This window comes from Aedes albopictus, chromosome 2 (assembly GCF_035046485.1).
Source record: "Aedes albopictus strain Foshan chromosome 2, AalbF5, whole genome shotgun sequence".
NCBI lineage: Eukaryota > Metazoa > Arthropoda > Insecta > Diptera > Culicidae > Aedes > Aedes albopictus.
Window position 1 is genome coordinate 100,239,698 of NC_085137.1, and position 24,769 is coordinate 100,264,466.

The 24,769-nt window shown below is 44.6% G+C and overlaps 3 protein-coding genes across 3 annotated transcripts in view; 2 read left to right on the forward strand and 1 right to left on the reverse strand.

Moving 5' to 3' along the window:
- Window positions 1-24,769, forward strand: part of LOC115255312 (uncharacterized) — a 115,782-nt gene that overhangs the window by 16,790 nt on the left and 74,223 nt on the right. The window lies entirely within an intron of this gene.
- Window positions 16,539-17,918, forward strand: LOC115255035 (uncharacterized). The gene has a single exon (XM_029852747.2). It carries the CDS (start codon window positions 16,825-16,827, stop codon window positions 17,695-17,697), a length of 873 nt encoding a protein of 290 aa, XP_029708607.1. The 5' UTR covers window positions 16,539-16,824; the 3' UTR covers window positions 17,698-17,918.
- Window positions 22,789-24,170, reverse strand: LOC115269814 (uncharacterized). The gene is made up of 3 exons (XM_029878601.2): window positions 23,804-24,170; window positions 23,584-23,746; window positions 22,789-23,514 (listed from the first exon to the last, which is right to left on the reverse strand). The coding sequence occupies exons 1-3, from the start codon at window positions 23,940-23,942 to the stop codon at window positions 23,091-23,093; spliced, it is 726 nt and encodes a 241-aa protein (XP_029734461.2). The 5' UTR covers window positions 23,943-24,170; the 3' UTR covers window positions 22,789-23,090.

Below are 24,769 nucleotides of genomic sequence, written 5' to 3' on the forward strand. Positions count from 1 at the left end.
CCCAAAATAGGTGCTCCTACCCAAATGGTCCCAGACCCTATATACTTTTTGCAGTGATATTGCCTACTAAATTTTAACAAATCGATTGTTGAATGCGCTTGATTCTAAAGGGCGTTACCAGGGTGGTAGTTAATCCACCGATAACTTCTTCCTTCAGTGATTCTTTTAAAGCAGTGATTCCCAAAGTGGGTAAAATCGCCTCCTGGGGAACGAAAGTGTGGATGATTGGGAATTGATCTTGTTGGGTCGCTCACGAATGGAGCTCTCGGACTCTGTCAGTTCTCAAATCGAGGAACTGAAAACGACCGCCGCAGTAATTCATTTTCGGCTGAAAAACAGGCACTGAGACTGATATTTTGCAGGACTGATCTCGACCCTTATGAAATTCCTCAAGGAATTCCTCCATAAACTCTTCCAAAAATTTCTTCAGGAATTCCGCCAGAAATACCTCCAGGAACTGCTACAGGGAATCTCCAGGAATTCCACAAGGTATTCCTCCAGAAAATCCTCTAGGAATTTCTGCCAGAATTCCTCCAACATTTTCTCCAGTTATTCCTCCTGGCATGGGCGTAGCCAGAGGGGGCAGGGGGGCCCCCTGACCAGCTATCATATTTTTTTCTTATATTTCGAACCAACTCAAAATTATCAGAGTTCCATAAAAAATCTCTCAAGAAATAAACTATTCTAATAATTTAGGATTTTATCCGTAATCATCAAACTGTTTTTTTTTCTAGAAAATCACAAGAAATTTCGCCAAGTATTTCTCTAAGAGCTCCACTTCAATCTTATCATAGAATTTCACCAAATATCAAGTTTGGTTAAATGTTGATTTTTTTTTCATTGAGTGCAAAACACAACATGCCAAATTTTTCGAATGTACCGGAACCGGTTCCGGTAGGCAAATAGAAGGACTTTCTATAACCATATGCTGCTATAGAGTGTAGTAGCTCAGAATTCACGAATTTTCACTAGTATACACTTCAAACAAAATAGCAAAAAACCTGAGATTTATTTATAAATTCCTCCAGGGACACCTTCAGAAGTTCATCCAGATATTGTGTCAGGAACTTCTCTAGTGATACCTACAGGGATTCCTCAAAGGACTTCTCCAGGAATTTCTCCTTCGTGAATTCCTCCATGGACGTCTTGTGAGATTCCGATATTGATTGTTTCCTTGTTCCATTTGATTGTTGCTTGTTGCTTGTTCCAAGAAATGTTTCAGGAATTCCTCCCACGATTCCTACATAAATTTTCACTGATACTTCTGCAAGGATGTATCGACGAATTCCTCCAGGAATTTTCCCATAGCATCCTTCAGTGACTCCAGCACGGATTCCTCCAGAGATTCCTTCACAAATTCCTCTAGGAGGGATTTCACCAGACATTCTGGTCACGCGAGGGTTAACCGAGAGAGTATATGCGAGAAGATGAAACATGTTCCACAATTTCTAACTCTATCGATCCTCGTTTGTTGCACGCTTGCACTATTGCCATTTCAACTGAACTGAATTATGATAAGAGAATGAGATATTTGATTATACTAGGAGTAGACCAATTCTCTCATGGTCAGCTGATCGTGTACATAGCCTAATAAAGTTTAGTTTTGTATCGAGCTCGCCGGGAAATAGACGTCCTTTATCGATAACTAGAGTGTTTCTGTCGAAGAATAAAGTGTCGTAGTTAATTCCAAGATTCGTCGCGAAGTGAATTCTAAGTGTCCGAAACCAGATCCGTTTCCCGCGCGCAAACATTTTGGTCCTTCGAGCCGGATCGAGGACGGCCAGGATCGGTTTTCGGACACGGGACCCGTGAACTTTCGTGAAAGTGTGTAGACTGTGTGCACTCCGGCGGAGAGTGACGGTGCAATTGCAAAAGTTGCGAAAAACAATTGAACTGTGCAGTGGACAGTAACGGCCACGGAAGGCCCCGAAATTTCGTGAAACTGCCGTTTGTGAGGAAGAAAGTGGCCTACCGCCTGTGAAGAAAGGCCGGCCGTGAAGATAGTGCCATTTTGGACGCGGTCAATCGCCATCGCTGGAGCAGTTCGAGCGCCATCAAGGGCAACAAAGGATCCCCAGACCGGGCGCCATCGAGGAAGAACCTGAATAGCAGCGGAGCAACGGAGGTCGGCGCCATCGTAGATTCAACGGAGCTCCAAATTGAATACGGTGAAGTTATTGCATGTGCATTGTGACGCTGGCTTGTTGCATGTGGCCAAACGAGACAAGGCTGAAAATAAAATTTCTAAATGCATGTGAGTCTTTTCTTTGGCAAGGTGCATGAGTTGTGTCCGCTTTCCTGTTGGTCTCGAAGTTCCGCTTGGGTCTGTTGGTTGTTGTTCTCTGTGGTTGATCCCCCCTCGCTGCTGTTATTGGGTTGCACAGTCCTAAATCTGTCTGTTTGATTCGCGATCGTGGAACGTCGAGTAGATCTGTCACAGTGAGATTAAACCGGTGATTGGTGATCAGTGCGTGATTAAATTAGATTAGATTTGACCAGTGCAGTGATGGCCAGTGATTTGCGAACTTTGTTGAAGCGTGAACGCTTGCTTCAGCAAAAGGTGGCTATCGTGGAGAAGTTTGTGATAGCATTTGACAAGGATCGTGACGAGTGTGAAGTAGAAGTGCGACTTAATGGCCTAGAAGAAGTGTATGTGGAGTTTTTCGTGCTACGTGAGAAGATTGAGTTGCTGATGGAGGATGAAGAGGACGATGGAGACGACATCGATCCTGCTGAGAAGGATGCAACTAACCGTGAACAACAGAATTTTATTGCCGCCGAAAACTTCGAAAACCGCTACTGCAAGTTAAAAGTTGCCCTGTTGAAACTGCTTCCACCAAAGGATCCACCCCAGCGCAGCGGTGGAACCCCTGCTGAGCAAGCCACTACTCATTCCAAGGTGAAGTTGCCGGAAATAAGCTTACCTGTGTTTAGTGGAAAACTAGGAGAGTGGGTGATGTTCCGTGATACTTTCCGCAGCCTAATCCATCAAAACGGGCAGTTGAATCCGATGGATAAATTTATCTACCTGAGGACGTCACTTACGGGAGATGCTCTGAAGGAAATCAACACCATCGAGCTCTCGGCTGCCAACTATGAGGTTGCTTGGAAGGTTCTCCAGGAACGCTATGAAAACAAGAAGCTGATTGTTAAGGCGTATTTGGATGCATTGTTTTCACTGGAGCCACTCAAGAAGGAGTCGTACGACGGACTGAATCACCTCGTCAGCGAGTTCGAAAAGAACTTGCAGATGTTGGACAAGGTAGGCGAGCAAACAGCCCAGTGGAGTACTATTCTCGCCTACATGCTTTGCGCCCGGATGGATACAGCGACGTTGCGTTTATGGGAAGCGCACCACAATTCCAAAAACGTGCCGAAATACCAGGATTTGGTAACTTTCCTTCGCAATCAGTGTTCCGTCCTGCAGTCAATAGCTCCGTCGAAGTCTACCAGTTCCGATCAACGCCAGTCGAAGATTGCTGTGTGCCACGCTGTGGTGAAGATGTCCAACAAATGTCCATTTTGTGGCGAGTCTTGGCATTCTCCATTTCACTGTACCAAGTTCCAGAAAATGAAGGTCTCGGAGCGCAACGAAGCGGTGATGAAGAACAAGCTGTGTCGAAACTGCCTGCATCCTGGTCATTTCTCTAGGACGTGCGATAAAGGTGTCTGCCACCACTGCCGGCAGAAACACCACACCATGCTGCACTTCACCCCGGTAAGATCCTCCGTTCCACCCGCGCAGACGAGAAATCAAGAAGCCAGCCCACAACAACGTCAACCACAATCAAACCCACAGCAACCGAACCACAAAGCACACACTCAGTCAAACAATGCACCCACACACACTGCCAACTCACAAATCAATAGACCACAGCCAAGCACAAGTCAAGCAAACACAAGCCACAACTACGTTGCACTACCCAAGACACCTACCCACAATATTCTTTTGTCAACGGCACTCGTACGAGTCAAAGACCGTTTTGGAAACATTATGCTCGCTCGAGCTTTGTTGGATTCTTGCTCCCAACATTGTCTCATGACTAAGGAGTTCTCGAACAAGCTCAAGTTTCGGGTCTCCCCCACATTCTTATCAGTACAAGGCATTGGGTCTGCACAGAGTGTGTCTACCAAGCGAGTGAGCGCAGAAGTTTCTCCAAGGTCGCGAATGATTTCTCCGTTCGAAGAAGAGATGCAGTTTTTCGTTTTGCCGAAGCTGACTGTTTCGTTGCCGACCTCCAGTTTCAACCCATCGGAATGGAACCTTCCTGAATCGACGTTCATGGCGGATCCAGACTTCTACGAATCTGGGCCGGTGGATGTGATAATCGGGGCGGAGTACTACCTGGACTTGTTGGCCGATGGACGGCTGAAAGCGACGGAGAACGGACCTACACTGCAGAACACTGTTTTCGGCTGGATCGTTTCTGGCCGAGTTCCGGATATCCCAATCAGTGAACCACGTTCCGTAGTCAACGTTTGTTCCACAACGGAGTTGCAAGACCAGCTCACTAAATTCTGGGAGATTGAAACCTGTCGTACGGTCAGCAATCATTCCGTGGAAGAATCTGCTTGCGAGGAGATTTTCGCGCAGACGACAGTGCGTGACGAAACTGGGCGATTCATCGTTACACTACCGAAGAAGGATTATCTCGTTGAGAGACTAGGCGAATCAAGATCCATTGCCATTCGACGACTGAACAGCTTGGAGCGGCGATTGTCGGTGAACCCCGAATTGCGAACACAATACTCCGACTTCATCCAAGAATACCTGAATATGGGTCACATGGTGGAGGTTTCTGAGGACTGTGAAGGAGTTGCATACTACATGCCTCATCATGCTGTCCTGAAGCCAGAGAGCACAACAACCAAACTACGAGTTGTGTTTGACGCTTCGTGCAAGACCTCAACAGGAGTGTCGCTCAACGAGGCATTGATGGTCGGTCCCGTAGTGCAAGATGAGCTAATCAACATAAATCTCCGATTCCGTCTTCATCGTTATGCTGTCGTTGCGGATGTGGCGAAAATGTATCGCATGATAGCTGTTTCTGGTCCTGATCGAAAGCTGCAGAGGATCGTGTGGAAGGGCAACACCGACCAAGAAATTCGAACGTTCGAGTTGGCGACAGTGACGTATGGAACAGCGTCCGCACCATATCTCGCTACTAGGTGTCTGGTGCAATTAGCAGAAGAGGAAAAGGAATCCCATCCCATGGCAGCAGCCGTTCTGAAGGAAGACTTCTACGTCGATGACATGCTGTCAGGAGTCGACGAGATAGATGAAGGAAAGCAGTTTGTCGAAGAAATGGTGGATTTGATGCAGTCTGGTGGTTTTACGTTAAGGAAGTGGAATTCCAACAGCGAGGAAATATTACGCCACGTTCCGGAGCATCTTCGCGATGATCGAACAATTCTCACGCTAGATTCAAGCGATTCCACTGTGAAAACGCTAGGGCTACAGTGGGAACCACGAACAGATGCTTACCGCTTCAGCACTCCGAAGTGGAACGAGTCAGATGCTGTAACCAAGCGGACAGTTTTGTCGGATATCTCCCGTTTGTTCGATCCGTTGGGATTGATCGGTCCAGTCATCGTTCAAGCAAAGCTATTCGTGCAGGAGCTCTGGGAGCGTGAATGCAGCTGGGACACTCCATTAAGCGAAGAGTTGAGGGAAAGATGGCTAGAGTACCGCAGAAACATGATCGGCTTGGATGGAATCACGGTTCCACGTTGGATTGGAGTCACAAAGTCACTGGAATCCGTCGAACTACATGGGTTCTGTGATGCTTCACGAAAGGCTTACGGTGCGTGCATTTACATCCGAACCGTTACAAATGATGGTACCGTAGACGTACGGTTGCTTACAGCGAAGTCTCGAGTTGCTCCTCTAGAGAATCTCAAGAAGAAGAAGAAGTCACTCTCCACTCCACGACTCGAGCTTTCCTCGGCACTATTACTCGCACATCTCTACGAGAAGGTTATCGACAGCATCCACATGACCGTGGAATCGCATTTCTGGACAGATTCGACAATTGTGAAATACTGGCTATCGTCAGTTCCCTCCAGATGGAAAGAATTCGTCAGCAACCGTGTATCGGAGATCCAGCACGTCACCAAGACCGGGACCTGGAATCACGTTCCCGGAACAGAGAACCCAGCAGACATCATTTCTCGGGGCATGGCACCCCCACAGCTACAGTACGAGTCCCTCTGGTGGCATGGACCTCACTGGCTACTCCAAGACCGAGCAAACTGGCCAAATTCTGAACCGGACATAAGTCAACTTCAGCCGTCGATTCTGGAGGAAAAGGGAGCTGTTTCTGCACTGTTGCCCAGCGCGGAGCCTAGCGAAATCTTCAGTCGTCGGTCATCACTAACAGATCTTGTGACGCTGGTAGCCTTCCTGCAACGGTTCTACTTCAATGCGAGAGCCACAAATCGGGAGCGTCGCAAGCAAGGTCATCTTACGCTCGCCGAACGTGACGCAGCGCTTCGTTTGCTAGTTTGCCTCGCCCAGAAAGAATCCTTTCCGCAAGAATACGCTGAATTGTCACGTGGTCGAACGGTTCAAGATTCCTCCCGTATCGCTTCACTGAATCCCGAGATGGTAGATGGCATTATTTGCGTCGGCGGCCGGTTGCGGAACGCCAAGGTTCCTGCAGGCCGGAAACACCCATATGTCATTGATCATCGTCATCCGTTCACCACGCTTGTCATGACTGAATACCATCAGAATTTGTTCCATGCGGGACAGCAGCTATTGGTCTCGTCCGTTCGCGGAAAATACTGGCCGACAAATGCTCGCAATGTAGCTCGAAAGGTTATCCACGACTGTGTTCGCTGCTTCCGTGTCAAGCCGAAGATTCACGAGCAATTGATGGCGGATCTTCCGTCAGAGAGGGTTACACCTTGTAGTCCCTTCCAACGCGTCGGCATTGATTTGTGTGGACCATTCCAAATGAAATATCCTCAGCGTTCTGCCCGTCCCGTGAAATGCTTTGTCATCGTTTTCGTCTGCCTGGTAACAAAGGCAGCCCACCTGGAATTGGTAGCTGACCAAACGTCTCAGGCATTCCTAGCTTCCCTCAGACGTTTCACGTCACGACGTGGAAGACCGTCTCTCATCATGTGTGACAACGGCAGAAATTTCATCGGGGCCAATCGAGAGTTGGCAGAACTGAAGAAGCTCTTCATCGACCAGCAGTTCCAGAACACCGTGGTCAGAGAAACAGCGAACGACAATATAGAGTTTCGTTTCATCCCCGCCCGCTCCCCAAACTTCGGAGGATTGTGGGAGAGCGCAGTGAAGTCCTTCAAAACACTGTTGAAACGAACCATCGGGGCAAGAACCCTGCAGTACGACGAGTTCCAGACACTGCTCACGCAGATTGAGGCAGTTCTAAACTCTCGCCCGCTCACTCCGGTTAGCAACGACCCCAGTGACTACGAGGCTCTAACACCGGGTCATTTCCTCATCCAACGTCCGTTGGCAGCGATTCCGGAGCCGAACCTTGATGGCTTACCGGAAAACCGATTGTCTGCATGGCAAACCGTGCAGCATTTTGTGCAACTTTTGTGGAGGAAATGGTCCACCCAATATTTATCAAACCTGCATAACCGCACGAAGTGGACCAAGAAGCGAGACAACGTGAAGGTCGGAACAATGGTGGTGCTGAAGGACGAGAATCAGCCACCGTTGAGTTGGCTTCTGGGTCGAATAACCGAGGTACACACTGGAGCAGACGGAAACATTCGGGTAGTGACTGTTCGAACGAAGGATGGCAGCTACAAACGAGCAATCTCGAAGGTCTGCATCCTTCCAATCAGCGACAATTTCCAATCGTCAGCAGGGGAGAACTAGGACTCCTCCACCGGCGGAGGTCGAAAGGCCTCCGCAGACCAGTTAAGTTAAGTATTTTATTGAATTTCAAAAAGTTAATCGGCTCATTTTTCATTCGTAGCCACATTCCGTCCTCGTTTCCAGTCCAAGAAACGATGGAAGTCACTATTCGATCCGGTCTCTCCAATTATCGAGGTAATCTGTTTTGTTCTGGTGGTGGTTTTGCATGAACGGTGCATGTAGCAGTCGGTCTGAACTAGGTTCAGCATTGTCCAAATTTGTCCGTGAAGTCAGTTGCTGTGGCAGTCCTAGACTGCACTATCAGAAACCCTGCTAAACACTATTCCACGCTTGGCTATTTGAGGTACAAGTACGCGAGCCCGCAGCGGAGGTAGAAGAGCGCTATTCATCCTCCAGGAACCAACGAAGAGGTCGTCAACGAGTATGGCCAACTCGTACAACGGTCTCGGCATTTTGATGTTCCGTTAGCACATAAGCAACTCGCTAGCAAGTACCGACAATCACCATCGTGACGTGTAGGGGTATCATCAGCGCCTGGCGGCGCCGCGGAGGCCAACTGGCCTCCGTTCCAGGCAAGTCATTGTTTTGTTCAGTAATTCAGTTTAAAAAAGCACCCGTTCATTTGATTCATAGCACCGCCGACGGTGGCCACAGGGGCCCCGTCTTGTCATCATCGAAGACGAACCACCACCACGGAGAGCAACCGAGTACACAAACCTTCCAAAGGTTCAACGTACCGCGTCAGCATCCACGCGTACAGAGCATCTACCAACCGAAGAGCCACTATCCACAAACCTACAACGAAGAAGGTCCCAATTAAGCCAGATGAAGCACAGCAGCGAGGAAGATCCAGATCCAGAGCAAATCCATCCCAAGTCCATCACGAAGTCCAGTTCCCATCCACGTCGTACAGCATCAACAGCAGCAGTTCAATGTTTACCGACGAGTATGGGTCAAGGTCGTGCCGTTTCCAATCGATGTCAAAGCAGTAGCAGAACAACACGTCCAGCTCCAGCAGCAGCAGAAGTATATAATGCGGTCAACCCGGCGACCGACAGTGTTCAATATATGAAGAAACAATGTGAATTCGAAAACAAACCAATACAGATAGCTGTAGATAAGTTTAGCGTAGGGTCAGGTAGTATTTTTGAAATCTCCAAGATTTCAAGGCGGCCGGCATGGTCACGCGAGGGTTAACCGAGAGAGTATATGCGAGAAGATGAAACATGTTCCACAATTTCTAACTCTATCGATCCTCGTTTGTTGCACGCTTGCACTATTGCCATTTCAACTGAACTGAATTATGATAAGAGAATGAGATATTTGATTATACTAGGAGTAGACCAATTCTCTCATGGTCAGCTGATCGTGTACATAGCCTAATAAAGTTTAGTTTTGTATCGAGCTCGCCGGGAAATAGACGTCCTTTATCGATAACTAGAGTGTTTCTGTCGAAGAATAAAGTGTCGTAGTTAATTCCAAGATTCGTCGCGAAGTGAATTCTAAGTGTCCGAAACCAGATCCGTTTCCCGCGCGCAAACACATTCCTCCGGGCATTTTTCCTGGGGTATCTATAGGGGCTCCTCCAGTGATTTTTCCAGTGCTTTCTCGATGATTTCTTCAGGAATTTCTCCAAGGATTCCCAGAGATCCTTTTAGGTATTTCTGCATATATTCCTTCAGAGATATCTTCTGGGACTTCTCCATATATTCCTTCAAGAATTCCGCTAGAGATTGCTCCAATAATTACATCTGGAATTATTCGAAGAATTTCTATAGATTTTTTTTCAGGAATTCTTTCAGAAAACTTCACCAGAGATAATTAAAAAAATAATCCAAGAATTCCTTAAACATGTTGTACCAAAAATCTTTTAGGAGTCCATCTAAGGATTCTTTCAACAATTCCAGAAATTACTGCAAACATGGATTCCTTCAGACTTTTTCCAGGGATTCCTACAGAAATTCTTCCAGGAATTCGTTAAATTAAATTTGTTATTTTAAAAATTCTTTCAAGGATTTCTCCAGGAGCTCTTCCTGGAATTCCTTCAGGAATTCCTCCTGGAATTCTTTCAGACACTCCCAACTAACAATCACTCATTTTACAAGCACCTTTACGACGAACTGATTCAGCATAATGCTGAATAACATTTGGATAATTTTCAGGCACAATCTTTGTTCGGGTTTTGTTCACACAAATTTGGAGAAAATGTAAAGCATAGTGTTGTGTACCAACTGAAATGTTTGTTGTTAAATCGTTTTACAAATATATAGTAAAACTGATATTCAGCTGTAGCAAAAATGATTAAAAATAAAAAAACGCAAAATTTTTCGATTTCCACGAGAGTTTATGATTGGAACTTAATGATGTGAACGAATATTGTGAAATAATAACTACACATAAATTTACCTAAATCCAGATTTGAACTCGAGACCCGTCGATTGCCAGCCGCATGCCTTCCTATCTGCGCCATCCTAGAGATGATGAATTGCAGCGCTCAAATCAAAACATAAACTTCCCGTGGTTTTATAATGATCAGACTCTGACTCCTATACAGCAGTGGTGAATTAGCACAACATTATGGTTAACGACTGAACAACAGATTGATTCAGCTGTTGTTCGGTAAAAACACGTGTTTTTCATCATGTACTCTGAGTCGAAGTATGATGAAACGAAAGCGCTTATTTGACTTGTGAAAAACACATTATTCAGATACATGTCCTATTTTTTACATGAACTTAACAAGAAGCAGAAAAAAGTCTTGTTAAACTATGTTGTAAAGGAATTACTGCGAGTCGAATAAAAATCTTAAAAAACGTTTGAAAAGTGTTTTAAATTATCATTATTGATACCAATACGAAAAGTTGAACATTGGCTACTTTTTCAATTGAAAAAGCATTTGCACAGTAATATGTACAGCATAATTTTAGTTCAGCTATAATTACCATTATAAAGCAACAATTCAGCATGCATGCTTGTTTGCGGCTGGCGATTGTTACTTGGGACTCCTCCAGGAATTTCCTTATTAATTCCTCTTGGGATTGCTTCCGGGATTGCTTGGGTTTCCTCAGAAATTTTTCCATGGATTCTTCAGGAAATGCTACAGGGATTCCTCCATGAACTCTTCTTAGGATTCCTCCTTCAGGATTTCTACAAAAAATCTTTCTGCGATTTCTGCAGTACTTCCTCCTGGGTTCCTTCGGGAACTCTTCCTGGGCTTTCAGAAATTGTTCCTGGGATTCCTCCAAGAATTCCTCAAGGAATTCCGCCAGGGATTCCTCCAGGAGTTCTTCCAGGATTCCTCTGGGAATTCCTGCAGAAATTCCTCCAGAAATTCCTCCAGGATCCCTCTTAGATTTCTCTAGGAATTCCTCCATGGATTTCTCTACGGATTACTCCAGGGGATTCTCTAGGGATTCCTCCAGGGATTCCTCCAAGAGTTCCTCCAGGGATTCCTCTGCGAATTTATGCAGGAATTCCTCCAGGAATTCCTACAGGCATGTCTTCATGAATTCATCCAGGCATTGCTTAAGGGGCTGCTGCAGGCATTCATCCAGGTATTCCTCAAGGGGTTCCATCAAGCATTCCTCTAGGGAATCTTCTAGGGATTCTTGCAGGAATTCCTCCAGGCATTCCTTCAGGAGTTTGTGCAGGAATTCTTCCCGGGATTTCCATAGAGATTCCTCCAGATATTCCTCTAGACTTTCCTCCAGGCATTCCTCCAAGATTGCATCCAGGAATTTCTCAAGGGACTCCTCAAAGGATTCCTTCAGGAATTACCCCTGGAATTCCTACACGAATTTTTCCAGGAATTCCTTCAGCAATTCTACAGCAATTTCTCCAGGAAATCCTCCAAGGGTTCCAAGGGAAATCCTCCACTGGAATACTTCTCAGAATTTATTCAGGCATCCATAAATTCCTCCAGGAATTTCATCAGGGTTTCCTCTAGGAATCCCTTCCTCAAGAGGTTTCTCTAGGCAGTCCTCCAGGGATTCTTCCAGGAATTTCCCTAGGCGTCCTTCCAGGAATTCCTCCAGACATTCCTCAAGGATTTCACCCTGGGACTTCTCCATGAATTTCTCCAAGAATTCCTCCTGGAATTACCCCAGGCATTTCTACGCGAATTCCTCCAGGAATCACTTCAATCCTCCAGAAGTTCCTACAGCGATTCCTCCAGGAATCTTTCTAGAAATACTCCAGGGATTCCTTCAGTAATTCTTTCACAAATTTCTCCAGGATTTTTTCCAGGGTTTTCTCCAGATATTTTTCCAGGTTTTCTTTCCTCCAGGGATTCTTCCAGGGATTGCTCTAAGGATTCCCCTTGGGATTTGGCCCGGGATTCCTCTAGGCATTCCTCCAGAAATTGCTCTATGAATTCCTTCAGGACTTCCTCCAAACTTTCTTCTAGGAATTCACCCAGGAATTTCGACGAGAATTCCCTCAGGAATTTTCCAGGTGTTCCTCCATGAATTCTCCTAGAATTCCTCCAAAATTCCATCAGGGCTTCCTACAGGAATCCCTTCCTCACGGGATTTCTCTTTACATTCCTACAGGGATTCCTCCAGACATTCCTCCAGGATTTCATCCTGGAATTCCTCCAAAACTTTCTTCAGGAATTATCCCAGGAATTTCTACACTAATTCCTCCAGGAATCACTCCAGAAATTCCTACTGCGATTTTTCATAGAATTTTTCCAGAAATACTCCAGGGATTTCTCCAGGAATTCCTCTAGGAATTCAACAGGCGAGCTTTATTCAACGTATTGTACAAAATACAACAGCATCACTGCTGAAGACTTAAATAATGCTTTTAAATATAATGTTATTATATTAAATTTCATCGTGTTGCGTTTAATTTCAAAAGCTAGTACGTATAAATTTGCTATGCGTGCTTGCACGCCCCCCCCCCCCCCCCCCCGACCAAAAAGCTGGCTACGCCCTTGCCTCCTGGGATTCCTCCACGAATTCCTTCAGAAAATCCTAAAGAAATTTCTCCTGGAACTCTTCCAAAAATGCCTGCAGGAATTCCTCGACAAATTCTTCCAGAGATTTCTTCAGGGACTCCTCCATGGATTCTTTAATAAATTCCTCGAAAAGTTCCTCCAGACATTACACCAGGATGCTTGAAAAATTTCTGCAGAAATTTTTTATAATTCTAAGATTTTTTATAATTCTAAGCATACATCCCAGATTTCTAGGAATTTCGGAGGATCTTAAGGTACAGGTTTTCAGAAATAATTTGAATATTTTTCGTGAAGCTATTGATTTCTTAAAAATTAAAGAGGAAATTTTCTGCATTGAAAATGATAGAGGGAATGTTCTGTATTGAAAATGATAGAGAATATTTTCTATCATTCCAAGAATACATCCTAGATAGTTGTGAATTTCTTAGAATTGTTACCGGTTTTCAGAATATTTATTTTAATATTTCTCGTGGTGCCTCTGATTTCTGAAAATAATTAGGACTATTTTCTGATGTATTTTAAACAATGGGCATTTCTTAGAATCTTTATGGATGTTCAGAAATCATTTAAATATATTTCGTGGAACTAATGATCCTGATAGCTCCTGTAAGAATCTCAGAAGGAATTCCTGAAGGATTATGGAGTAATCCCTGAAAAAAATGCTAAAGAAGTTCCCCTGGACAAACTGTTTTAGGAATCTCTGGAGAAACTTCTGGAGGAATTCCAGAAGGAACTAATGGAGATATCATTTAAAAAAAATCATGGAGAAACTCTCAAAGAAACTAGCGTCCACCGCATGTAAACAGAGGCGCCATAAACATTGTGACAGCAGTGGAGTTATGTCAAACACACAAGGCTACGGTGGCGCTATCTGCTCATTCCATAGCGGCCGTTTCAGTTATTTTAGTGATCCATTCCTCGAGAAATTCCCAAAGAAATTTCTCCCAGAACTCCTCCAGGGATTCCTCCAGGGACTCTTCCATGGATTCTTCCAGGAATTTCTTCAACAATTCCTCCAAGGATTCATCCATGAATTTCTTCAGAAATTCCTCAAAAATTCCTCCAGGAATTCCTTAAGAAATTTCTCGAGAAGTTCCTCCAGACATTACTCCAGGATGCTTCAAATTTTTTTGCGGAAATTCCTCAAAATTTCTCAGAATTTCTCCAAAAAATCCTACAGGAATTCCTCCAGAAATACATCCAGAAATTCTTCCACGGATTGCTCCAGGAGTTACTCCATGAATTTCTCCAAAAATTTCCTCCAGGAATTTCTCGACAAATTCTTCCAGGGATTCCTCCATGGATTCCGCCAGGAATCTCTTCAGAAATTCCTTAAGGAATTCCTTAAGAAATTTCTCGAAGAGTTCTTCCAGACATTACTCCAGGATGCTTCAAAAATGTCTGCAGAAATTCCTCAAAGAATTCCTCCAGAAATACCTCCAGAAATTCTCCCAGGGATTGTTGCAGGAGTTCCTCCAAAGACTCCTCCAGAAAATTCTCTAGGAATTTCAGCTAAAATTCCACCAAGATTTCCTCCACGGATTCCTTCAGAGGAATTTCTTCCAAAAGGAATTCCTCCCGGAACTCTACCAGGAATTTCTCGAGGAATTCTACCAGGGATTCCTCCAGGAATTTCTCCAGCAATTGTTCCAGGCATTCATCCATGAATTTTTTCATGAATTCCTCAAAAAATTCTTCCAGAAATTCCACCAGTAATTCTTACAGGAATTCCTCAAGAAATTCTTCCATACTCCTCCAAAAGTTCCTACAGGAATTCCGCTAGAAATGCCTCCAGAAACTCCTACAGGGATTCCTCCAGGAATTCCACAAGTTATTTCTCCATAAAATCCTCTAGGAATTTCTGCCAGAATTCCCCCAAGATATCCTCGTGTTATTCCTCCAGGAATTCCTCCAGAAAATTCTGAAGAAATTTCTCACGGAACTTTTCCGGGAATTCCTCCAGGAATTTCTCCAGAGATTCCTCCAGGGATTCTTTCATGAATTCCTCCATGAATTGCTCCAGGAATATTTTCAGAAATTCTTCCAGGGATTCATAAATTCCTCCAAAATTTCCTCCAGAAATACCACCAGGAATTCCGCCAGGGATTGTTCCAGGAGTTCCTCCAGAAAATCCCCTAGTAATTTCTGCTAGAATTCCACCAAGATTTGCTCCAGGGATTTCTCCAGGAATTGCTCCACGGATTCCTCTGGAAAATAATAAGGGAATTTCTCCCGGAACTCTTCCAGAAATTCCTACATGGATTCGTCCATGGATTCTCGTAGGAGTTTTTCCAGGAATTAATCCATGATTTTTTTTGTTCAAAAATGCCTCAAAACATTCCTCCAGGAATTCCTCCGATAATTCCTACAGGAATTTCGCCATGAACTCCTCCAAAAATTCCTTCAAGAATTCTGCCAGAAATACCTCCAGGAACTCCTACAGGGATTCCTCCAAGAATTCTACAAGGAATCCTCGAGGAATTTCCGCCAGAATTGCCCGATAATATCCTCGAGTTATTCCTTCAGGGATTCCTCCACTCTGCATGTGTTCTTCCAGAAAATCCAGAATTTTTTTTTCACGGAACTCTTCCAGGAATTCCTTCAGGATTCCTCCAGGAATTCTTTAATGAATTCCTCCAGGAATTTCTTCAGGGATTCCTCCAGAAAATTCTAAAGGAATTTCTCCCGGAACCGTCTCAGGAATTCCTTTAAAAAATCCCCTAGAAATCCTTTAAAAAATACCTTCAGATGTTCCTCGAGGTGTTTCTCCAGACATTCCTCCTGGAAGCCTCAAAAATTTCCCCAGTAATTTCTCAAAGAATTTCTCCAGGAGTTCTTTCACAAATTCCTTCAGGAATTCCTCCATAAATTCTTTCAAAAATACCACCAGATATTCCTCCAGGGATTTTTCTATTAATTATTTGAGGAATTCTTCCAGAACATCTTCTAGGAATTTCTGCCAGAATTCCTCCAAGCTTTCCTCCATGGATTTCTCCAGAAAATCGTAAAGGAATTTCTCCCAAACACTTCCTGGAATTCTTCCAAGAATTCTTCGAGAAATTCCTCTAGGGATTCCTTTATGAATTTCTCCATGGATTCCTCCAGAGATCGATCCATGTATTTCTTCTGAAATTCCTCAAAAAAAATCCTCCAGAAATTCCTCCAAGGGACCTCAAATATTTCTCCAGAAATTCCTCAGAGAATTCCTTCAGTAATTTCTCTAGGAATTCCTCCATAAATTTCTTCAAATAAGCCTTAAGGAATTCCTCCACAAATACCTCCAGGAATTCCTCCAAAAAAATTCCAGGAATTCCTCCAGGAATTTTTCCAGGTTTTCCTCCAGAAAATCCTGCCAGATTTTCTCCAAGATTTTCTCTAAGGATTCCTCCACTAATTCCTTCAGTAATTCCTCCACGGACTCCTCCAGAAAATCCTAAAGCAATTTTTCCCGGCACTCTTCCAAGAACTCCTCAAGGGATTCCTTTAGGATTTTATTCAGGAATTTCTTAAGAAATGTTTTAAAAGTTCCTCCAGGTTTTCCTACAGGAATTCGTTCAGAAATTTCTCGAAGAACTCCTCCAGAAATTCTTCCAGCAAGCCTCAAAAATTTCTCCAGGAATTCTTCAAAGAAAATCCTACAGGAACTACTCCAGAAATTCCTACAGAAATTCTTCCATATATTCCTCCAAAAATTCCTTCAGGAATTTCTACCAGAACTCCAACAAGATATCCTCTAGGAATTCCTCCACGGATTCCTCAAGAAAATCCATATGTGCTACATCTTCCTCTTCTTCTTTGTGGCCCTACGTTCCCTCTACGTTTTACTGTAACTTGGCATGCCTTATCTTCAACTTAGTGATCTTTGAGCACTTCCAAAGTTGTGCTACAGTATTACGTGTATTTCATTCTTGTATTATACATTTCAATAACATGCCCCCTTTTTTTCATTTACAGGTACCTAGCACACGGATCTTCTGTTTATGTTACGTCCAGGCTGTTCCGTATGGGGGTGTCCACCGTTCGGATGATTGTGCAGGAAGTGTGCGATGTACTGTGGCGAACGTTGGTAACAGAATACATGCCTGAAGTCAGCGAAAATGACTGGAAAAAGTACAGTCAAGAATTCAATGACGTTTGGAATTTTCCAAATTGTTGTGGATCGATTGACGGGAAACATGTGGCAATACAGTGTCCACCCAATAGTGGATCATTGTTTTACAATTATAAGCAATTCCACTCCATCAACTTGATGGGAGTATGCGATGCAAGCTATAATTTTATTGCTGTGGACATCGGTGGCTACGGAGGCAATAGCGACGGTGGGATATTGGCTAGTTCGGAGTTTGGCCGACGGTTGCTGAATAATCAGCTGAATCTTCCCGCTCCATGTCAATTGCCAAACTCTAATGAAATACTGCCCCATTTCATTGTGGGAGATGCGGCGTATCCGCTGAAAAATAACCTTTTCAGGCCGTACCCGGGCTCGAACTTGCCAGCGCAACAAGAAACATTCAATAATCGGTTGTCTAGGGCCAGAAGGACAATAGAGAATGCGTTTGGCATCCTTGTCGCCCGATGGAGAATATTGAAAAACACACTCATTATGTTTCCTAGCTCCGCTGAAACTATTGTCAAGGCATGCGTTATTCTCCATAATTTCGTGAAGCGTCATTCATCCACCGAATATTGCCCGGCCGGATTCGTAGACCGTTTGGATAATGCCGGAAACATAGTGGAACCGGGTGAGTGGCGCACCCTCGTAGAACCATTGAGCAGTATTCCCGCTTCGTCAATTCAAAAAGGCAATAACGCCGGAAGATCAGCAATCCAAAACCGAGATGTTTTGGCGAAATACGTAATGGAACATCCAATTTAACAGACATCCACCGTTCACATCTTCTTTCGTCTTTGATCGCTATCGGCGTCTAAATGCTCTTTGTCTGAACTTGGAAATCAAATGCGTTGCAGCACATTCTCATAAGATGAAGAAATTTATTATTATAATTGAATTCGACTTGTTTTTGACTCTAGCGTAGAATAGAAAACTAACCTAATAAATGCTGAAATAAAACATATACATATTTATAAATATAAAAACATGCGTATACAATTACTCTTGAATATAAGATCACTTCTTACATATTTGTATATTTCGTCCCATCCAACACTAGGCGTTACATAGGAACCTACAGGTTCCATGCATAAGTTTGCAATGCTGCTCGAAACTAGACCTGTGCGCCGACTTAATTTTGCTCGGCGGCGGCGTGAGGGCCATTTTTGGCCGGCGACGGCGGCGTCATTGGCGTCACGCCGGCGACCACTTTCGGCGGCGGTGGCGTAAATCGGCGTGACCGAAATTTGACCATGATATCAACATTGTCGAAGCAAAGAAGTTGTCACTTGTCAGTACGTTCTAGAACTGAGCTTTTTCATGACCAATGATGACATAAATTATTACGTTACCCATACCCATTTTTATTCCTGTTCGGGTCCATCATTGCGACTAGTTAATAAACCCCCTGGTTGGAATTTTAGAGGAATCCAAGAAGGAATTACAGGAAAAATTCCTGGAGGAATCCCTGAAGAGATTCCAAGGGGAGTCCCCGAAGGATTTTCAGGAGTAATCCCTGAAGGAATTCCAAAAGGAATCCCTGAAGGAATTCTAAAGGAAATCCCTGAAGGAATTCCTGCAGGGATTTCTTAAAGAACTCGTGAAGGAATCCCTGCAGGAACTCCTGGAGGAATTCCCAAGGAACTCCTGGAGGAATTTCCATGCAACTCCTGAAGGAATTTGTGGAAGGAACTCCTGGAGGAATTACCAAGAAACTCCTGGAGGAAATCCCAAGGAACTCCTGGAGGAATTACCAAGGAACTCCTGGAGGAATTCTTAAGGAACTCCTGGAGGAATTCCCAAGGAACTCCTGGAGGTATTCCCGAGCGATTCCTGGAGAAATTCCCAAGGAACTCCTGGATGAATTCCCAAGGAACTCCTGGAGTAATTCCCAAGGAACTCCTGGAAGTATTCCCCAGGAACTCCTGAAGAAATTCCCAAATAACTCCTGGAAGTATTCATCAGGAACTAATGAAGGAATTACCAAGGAACTTCTGGAGGAATTTCCAAAAAACTCCTGAAAAAATTTTTCAAGGAACTCCTGGAAGTATTCCCCAGGAACTCCTGGAGGAATTCTCGAGTGACTCCTGGAGAATTCCCAAGGAACTCCTGGAGGAATTCCCATGCGACTCTGGAAGGAATTTCTGGAAGGAACTCCTGGAGGAATTACCAAGCAACTCCTGGAGAAATTCTCAAGAAACTCCTGGAGTATTTCCCAAAAACTCCTGAAAAAATTCCCAAGGAACTCCTGGAAGTATTCCCCAGGAACTCCTGGAGGAATTCGCGAGCGACTCCCGGAGGAATTCCCAAGAAACTCCTGGAGAAATTCCCTAGGAACTCCTGTAGGAATTCCCAAAAAACTCCTGAAAAAATTCCCAAGGAACTCCTGGAGAAATTTCCCAGGAACTCCTGAAGAAATTTCCAAGAAACTCCTGGAGGTATTCCCGAGCGATTCCTGGAGAAATTCCCAAGGAACTATTGGAGAAATTCCTAAGGAACTCCTGGAGGAATTCCCGAGAATCTCCTGAAGAAATTCCCAAGGAACGCTTGAAGAAATTCCTAAGGAACTCCTGCAAGAATTCCCGAGAAACTTCTAAAGAAATTCCCGAGGAACTCCTGGAAGAATTCCCAAGGAGCTCCTGTAGGAATTCCCGAGAAACTCCTGAAGAATTTCCCAAGTAACTCCTGGAAGTGTTCCTCAGGAACTAATGATGGAATTACCAAGGAACTCCTGGAGGAATTCCCAAAAAACTCCTGGAAAATTTTCAAGGAACTTCTGAAAGTATTCCCCAGGAACTCCTGGAGGAATTCCCGAGTGACTCCTGGAGAAATTCCCAAGGAACTCCTGGAGGAATTCCCATGCGACTCCTGAAGGAATTTCTGGAAGGAACTCCTGGAGGAATTACCAAGCAACTCCTGGAGGAATTCTCAAGGAACTCCTGGAGGAATTCCCAAAAACTCCTGAAAAAATTCCCAAGGAACTCCTGGAAGTATTCCCCAGGAACTCCTGGAGGAATTTGCGAACCACTCCTGGAGCAATTCCAAGAAACCCCTGGAGAAATTCCCTAGGAATTGCTGTAGGAATTCCCAAGGAGATCCTGGAGGAATTCTCAAGGAACTCCTGGAGTAATTCCCAAAAATCTCCTGAAAAAATTCCCAAGGAACTCCTGGAAGTATTCCCCTGGAGGAATTCGCGAGCGACTCCTGGAGAAATTCCCAAGGAACTCCTGGAGAAATTTCCTAGGAACTCCTGTAGGAATTCCCAAGGAACTCCTGGAGGAATTCCCAAGGAACTCCTTGAGGAATTCCCATGCAACTCCTGAAGGAATCTCTGGAAGGTACTCCTGGAGGAATTACCAAGCAAATCCTGGAGGAATTCTCAAGGAACTCCTGGAGTAATTCCCAAAAATCTCCTGAAAAAATTCCCAAGGAACTCCTGGAAGTATTGCCCTGGAGGAATTCCCGAGCGACTCCTGGAGAAATTCCCAAGGAACTCCTGGAGAAATTTCCTAGGAACTCCTGTAGGAATTTCCAAGGAACTCCTGGAGGAATTCCCAAGGAACTCCTGGAGGAATTCCCATGCAACTCCTGAAGGAATCTCTGGAAGGAACTCCTGGAGGAATTACCAAGCAAATCCTGGAGGAATTCTCAAGGAACTCCTGGAGTAATTCCCAAAAATCTCCTGAAAAAATTCCCAAGGAACTCCTGGAAGTATTCCCCTGGAGGAATTCCCGAGCGACTCCTGGAGAAATTCCCAAGGAACTGCTGGAGAAATTTCCTAGGAACTCCTGTAGGAATTCCCAAGGAACTCCTGGAGGAATTCCCAAGGAACTCCTGGAGGAATTCCCAAGGAACTCCTGGAGGAATTCCCATGCAACTCCTGAAGGGATCTCTGGAAGGAACTCCTGGAGAAATTACCAAGCAAATCCTGGAGGAATTCTCAAGGAACTCCTGGAGTAATTCCCAAAAATCTCCTGACAAAATTCCCAAGGAACTCCTGGAAGTATTCCCCTGGAGGAATTCCCGAGCGACTCCTGGAGAAATTCCCAAGGAACTCCTGGAGAAATTTCCTAGGAACTCCTGTAGGAATTCCCAAGGAACTCCTGGAGGAATTCTCAAGGAACTCCTGGAGGAATTCCCATGCAACTCCTGAAGGGATCTCTGGAAGGAACTCCTGGAGAAATTACCAAGCAAATCCTGGAGGAATTCTCAAGGAACTCCTGGAGGAATTCCCATGCAACTCCTGAAGGAATCTCTGGAAGGAACTCCTGGAGGAATTACCAAGGAACTCCTGGAGGAATTCCCATGCGACTCCTGAAGGAATTTCTGGAAGGAACTCCTGGAGAAATTACCAAGCAACTCGTGGAGGAATTCCCAAGGAACCCCTGGAGTAATTCCCAAAAAACTCCTGAAAAAATTCCCAAGGAACTCCTGGAAGTATTCCCCAGGAACTCCTGGAGGCATTCCCATGCGACTCCTGAAGGAATTTCTGGAAGGAACTCCTGGAGGAATTAATTCCTTGGTAATTCCGTGGTAATTACCAAGCAAATCCTGGAGGAATTCTCAAGAAACTCCTGGAGTATTTCCCAAAAACTCCTGAAAAAAATCCCAAGGAACTCCTGGAAGTATTCCCCAGGAACTCCTGGAGGAATTCCCGAGTGACTCCTGGAGGAATTCCCAAGAAACTGCTGGAGAAATTCCCTGGGAACTCCTGTAGGAATTCCCAAGGAACTCCTGAAAAAATTCCCAAGGAACTCCTGGAGAAATTTCCCAGGAACTCCTGAAGAAATTTCCAAGAAACTCCTGGAGGTATTCCCGAGCGATTCCTGGAGAAATTCCCAAGGAACTATTGAAGGAATTCCCAAAGAACTCCTGGAGGAATTCCCGAGAATCTCCTGAAGAAATTCCCAAGGAACGCCTGAAGAAATACCTAAGGAACTCCTGCAAGAATTCCCGAGAAACTTCTAAAGAAATTCCCGAGGAACTCCTGGAAGAATTTCCAAAGAGCTCCTGTGGGAATTCCCGAGAAACTCCTGAAGAATTTCTCAAGTAACTCCTGGAAGTATTCCTCAGGAACTAATGAAGGAATTACCAAGGAACTCCTGGAGGAATTCCCAAAAAACTCGTAGAAAATTTTCTAGGAACTCCTGGAAGTATTCCCCAGGAACTCCAGGAGGAATTCCCGAGTGACTCCTGGAGAAATTCCCAAGGAACTCCTGGAGGAATTCCCATGCGACTCCTGAAGGAATTTCTGGAAGGAACTCCTGGAGGAATTACCAAACAACTCCTGGAGGAATTCTCAAGGAACTCCTGGAGTAATTCCCAAAAACTCCTGAAAAAAATCCCAAGGAACTCCTGGAAGTATTCCCCAGGAACTCCTGGAGGAATTCGCGAGCCACTCCTGGAGCAATTCCCACGAAACTCCTGGAGAAATTCCCTAGGAACTCCTGTAGGAATTCCCAAGGAGATCCTAGAGGAATTCTCAAGGAACTCCTGGAGTAATTCCCAAAAATCTCCTGAAAAAATTCCCAAGGAACTCCTGGAAGTATTCCCCTGGAGGAATTCCCGAGCGACTCCTGGAGAAATTTCCTAGGAACTCCTGTAGGAATTCCCAAGGAACTCCTGGAGGAATTCCCAAGGGACTCCTGGAGGAATTCCCATGCAACTCCTGGAGGAATTACCAAGGAACTCCTGGAGGAATTCTTAAGGAACTCCTGGAGGAATTCCCATGCGACTCCTGAAGGAATTTCTGGAAGGAACTCCTGGAGGAATTACCAAGCAACTCCTGGAGGAATACTTGCATGTTTGTTGACTTGCATGTTCAGGTTTAAAAATCACTTAAAAAAGTGGCCACGTTTCGGGATGATCTCGATTTCCAGAATATTTCCATTTGATTTGCAAAGTCATGATGTGTAAATCATGATGCATCATCATCATGATGTGTGTTATGTCGCATGTCATATTTAAATACCAATCACTTTCCCGGAAGAACCACGTTTCTGGAATATCACCTAGAGGGTCAATGTGGTCTATTTGAATCTTCTCAATTTTTACAGTGAGCTTGTGTTGCGTGAAGTTTGATATGGTGCATGTCAGCATAGTCGTATCAATTGCATTCGTTTTTTATTATTTAATGTGTTTAAGATCACTCAAGTACACTATACAACTCCATCATTGGATTCGTACTGAAGACTTTCATACTGGTCGATCAGGCTGTTAGTCTTCGTGACAAATTCCACCTCCAACGAGCGAGCTACCTGCAAGGGCAGATGCTCCAATTGCTCGGCAAGGTATAGCGCAAATCGTTCATGCCTCAAACGTTTCATACCCCACCCGTCGACTCGCTCTTGCACGGTTTCCAGGAGATGCTGCATCTGCGTATCAACCACATCCGCCTTCCTTTTCTTTGCTCGTGAAGTTGTAGGCGTACTGGACAGGGTTGGTGTGTCGTACTCTTCTTCAGCCGCAGTTTCGTCATGGTCCGGCAGATCATCCTCCAGAATAGCTGGTGGTCGTGCTTCCGATTGTGAGTTTTGCTGAGTGCTCGATTGAGAGCAAGGCTGCGAATAGTTCGATGAAGTCCTTTAACAGTAAAAAATAATATATAATAATGTGTGATTGTTATGAAATGGAAACTTCAATAAAATTTACGGTCTTGCTTCCATATGGGTAGCCAGGAACAAGAGTTCTCCATATAGAGGCCACGCCGGGCTGGAACTGGCTCCTGCTCCTGATCGAGACTCGTCAGCCTGCTTGCGAGCCAAGCTCCCAAAGCGATCCCGCAAGCTTCTCCATCTGGCTTTCACTTGATCAACTGAAATAAGATCCATGTTATTTATAGTCAATTTATAAGCAAAACTATTTTGTTTACCTGTTTTATTCAATTCAACTGCGATTGCATTCCAAATTGATTCTTTTTTTTGGACGTTGCGATAGTCCTTAGCAGATTTCGCGTACAAACACGGGTTTTCCTTAACCAATAGGATTAGTTTTTCTTCAAAACTAGCCATTTTATTCTTGTTCCGGTTCTGAGTAGTGGTTTTGAACTTCTGTCAACAATGCTGGTCGCTGCGTTGCAGTACGTCAACTTTGAAAATTTTCAAAGTTTAGAACGACTTCAGCGTTTTTAGTACAATGACGTACGTCACGCAACGCATCATTGTGACTTGCTGCACTGAAAACCATTGCTTCAAACCGAGCTGTCAGTTAACGCTGAAGTCGAAGTCGACGCTGACGGATCATTGTGGCCCGCGCTTAACAATCACATAGCCCTATGAGTCTCTCCATGCATTTGCCCTGTCCTGCTCACTCCCAAAGAACATTTGAAAACAGCGCGCACAGTAAAAGTCAAATTTGCCGTTTCTAAATGTTCTGTGGGAGTGAGCAGTAGGCCAGATTCGTGCAGAGGCTCATGGAAGTTTAGTTGTTTTCTTTGTTTTGCAACTGTGACTATTTCGAATGTTTGTTCTCTCAATGTTTAGATTGAGTTAAACCAATCCCCTTTTATTCGTTATTGAATTTCAACAATCATAAACGGCTTCCTAATCGCCGGATCCGATCTACGACGTCTTGCCACTCTTGTACATTTGGTAGAGCACGACTCCGTACGGCGCAGCGAATCCAATTGTGCTGATCAGGAAGAATTTGGCCGTAAAAGTGTACGGGTTCTTCAGATTGAACGGAAGGGGATTCTGCGAAAGAAGGACCGAAAGTCGTCATATGAATACTTTGTCGTAAAACATTTCACCTCAAATGTTATGCTTACCCGGTACTTTCGGGGGTCCATGTGGGTGGGCTTCTCGGCCATCGTATCCACTGCCTCGCGGCAGAAACTTCT

Excerpts from the sequence above, each read along its gene's own strand:
- LOC115255035 (XM_029852747.2), top strand. The coding sequence starts at position 16,825 with ATGGGGGTGTCCACCGTTCGGATGATTGTGCAGGAAGTGTGCGATGTA.
- LOC115269814 (XM_029878601.2), bottom strand. The coding sequence starts at position 23,942 with ATGGCTAGTTTTGAAGAAAAACTAATCCTATTGGTTAAGGAAAACCCG. Across the intron at positions 23,747-23,803 it reads AGTTGAATTGAATAAAACAG|TTGATCAAGTGAAAGCCAGA; the intron begins GTAAACAAAATA and ends ATCTTATTTCAG. Across the intron at positions 23,515-23,583 it reads ACCCATATGGAAGCAAGACC|GACTTCATCGAACTATTCGC; the intron begins GTAAATTTTATT and ends TTACTGTTAAAG.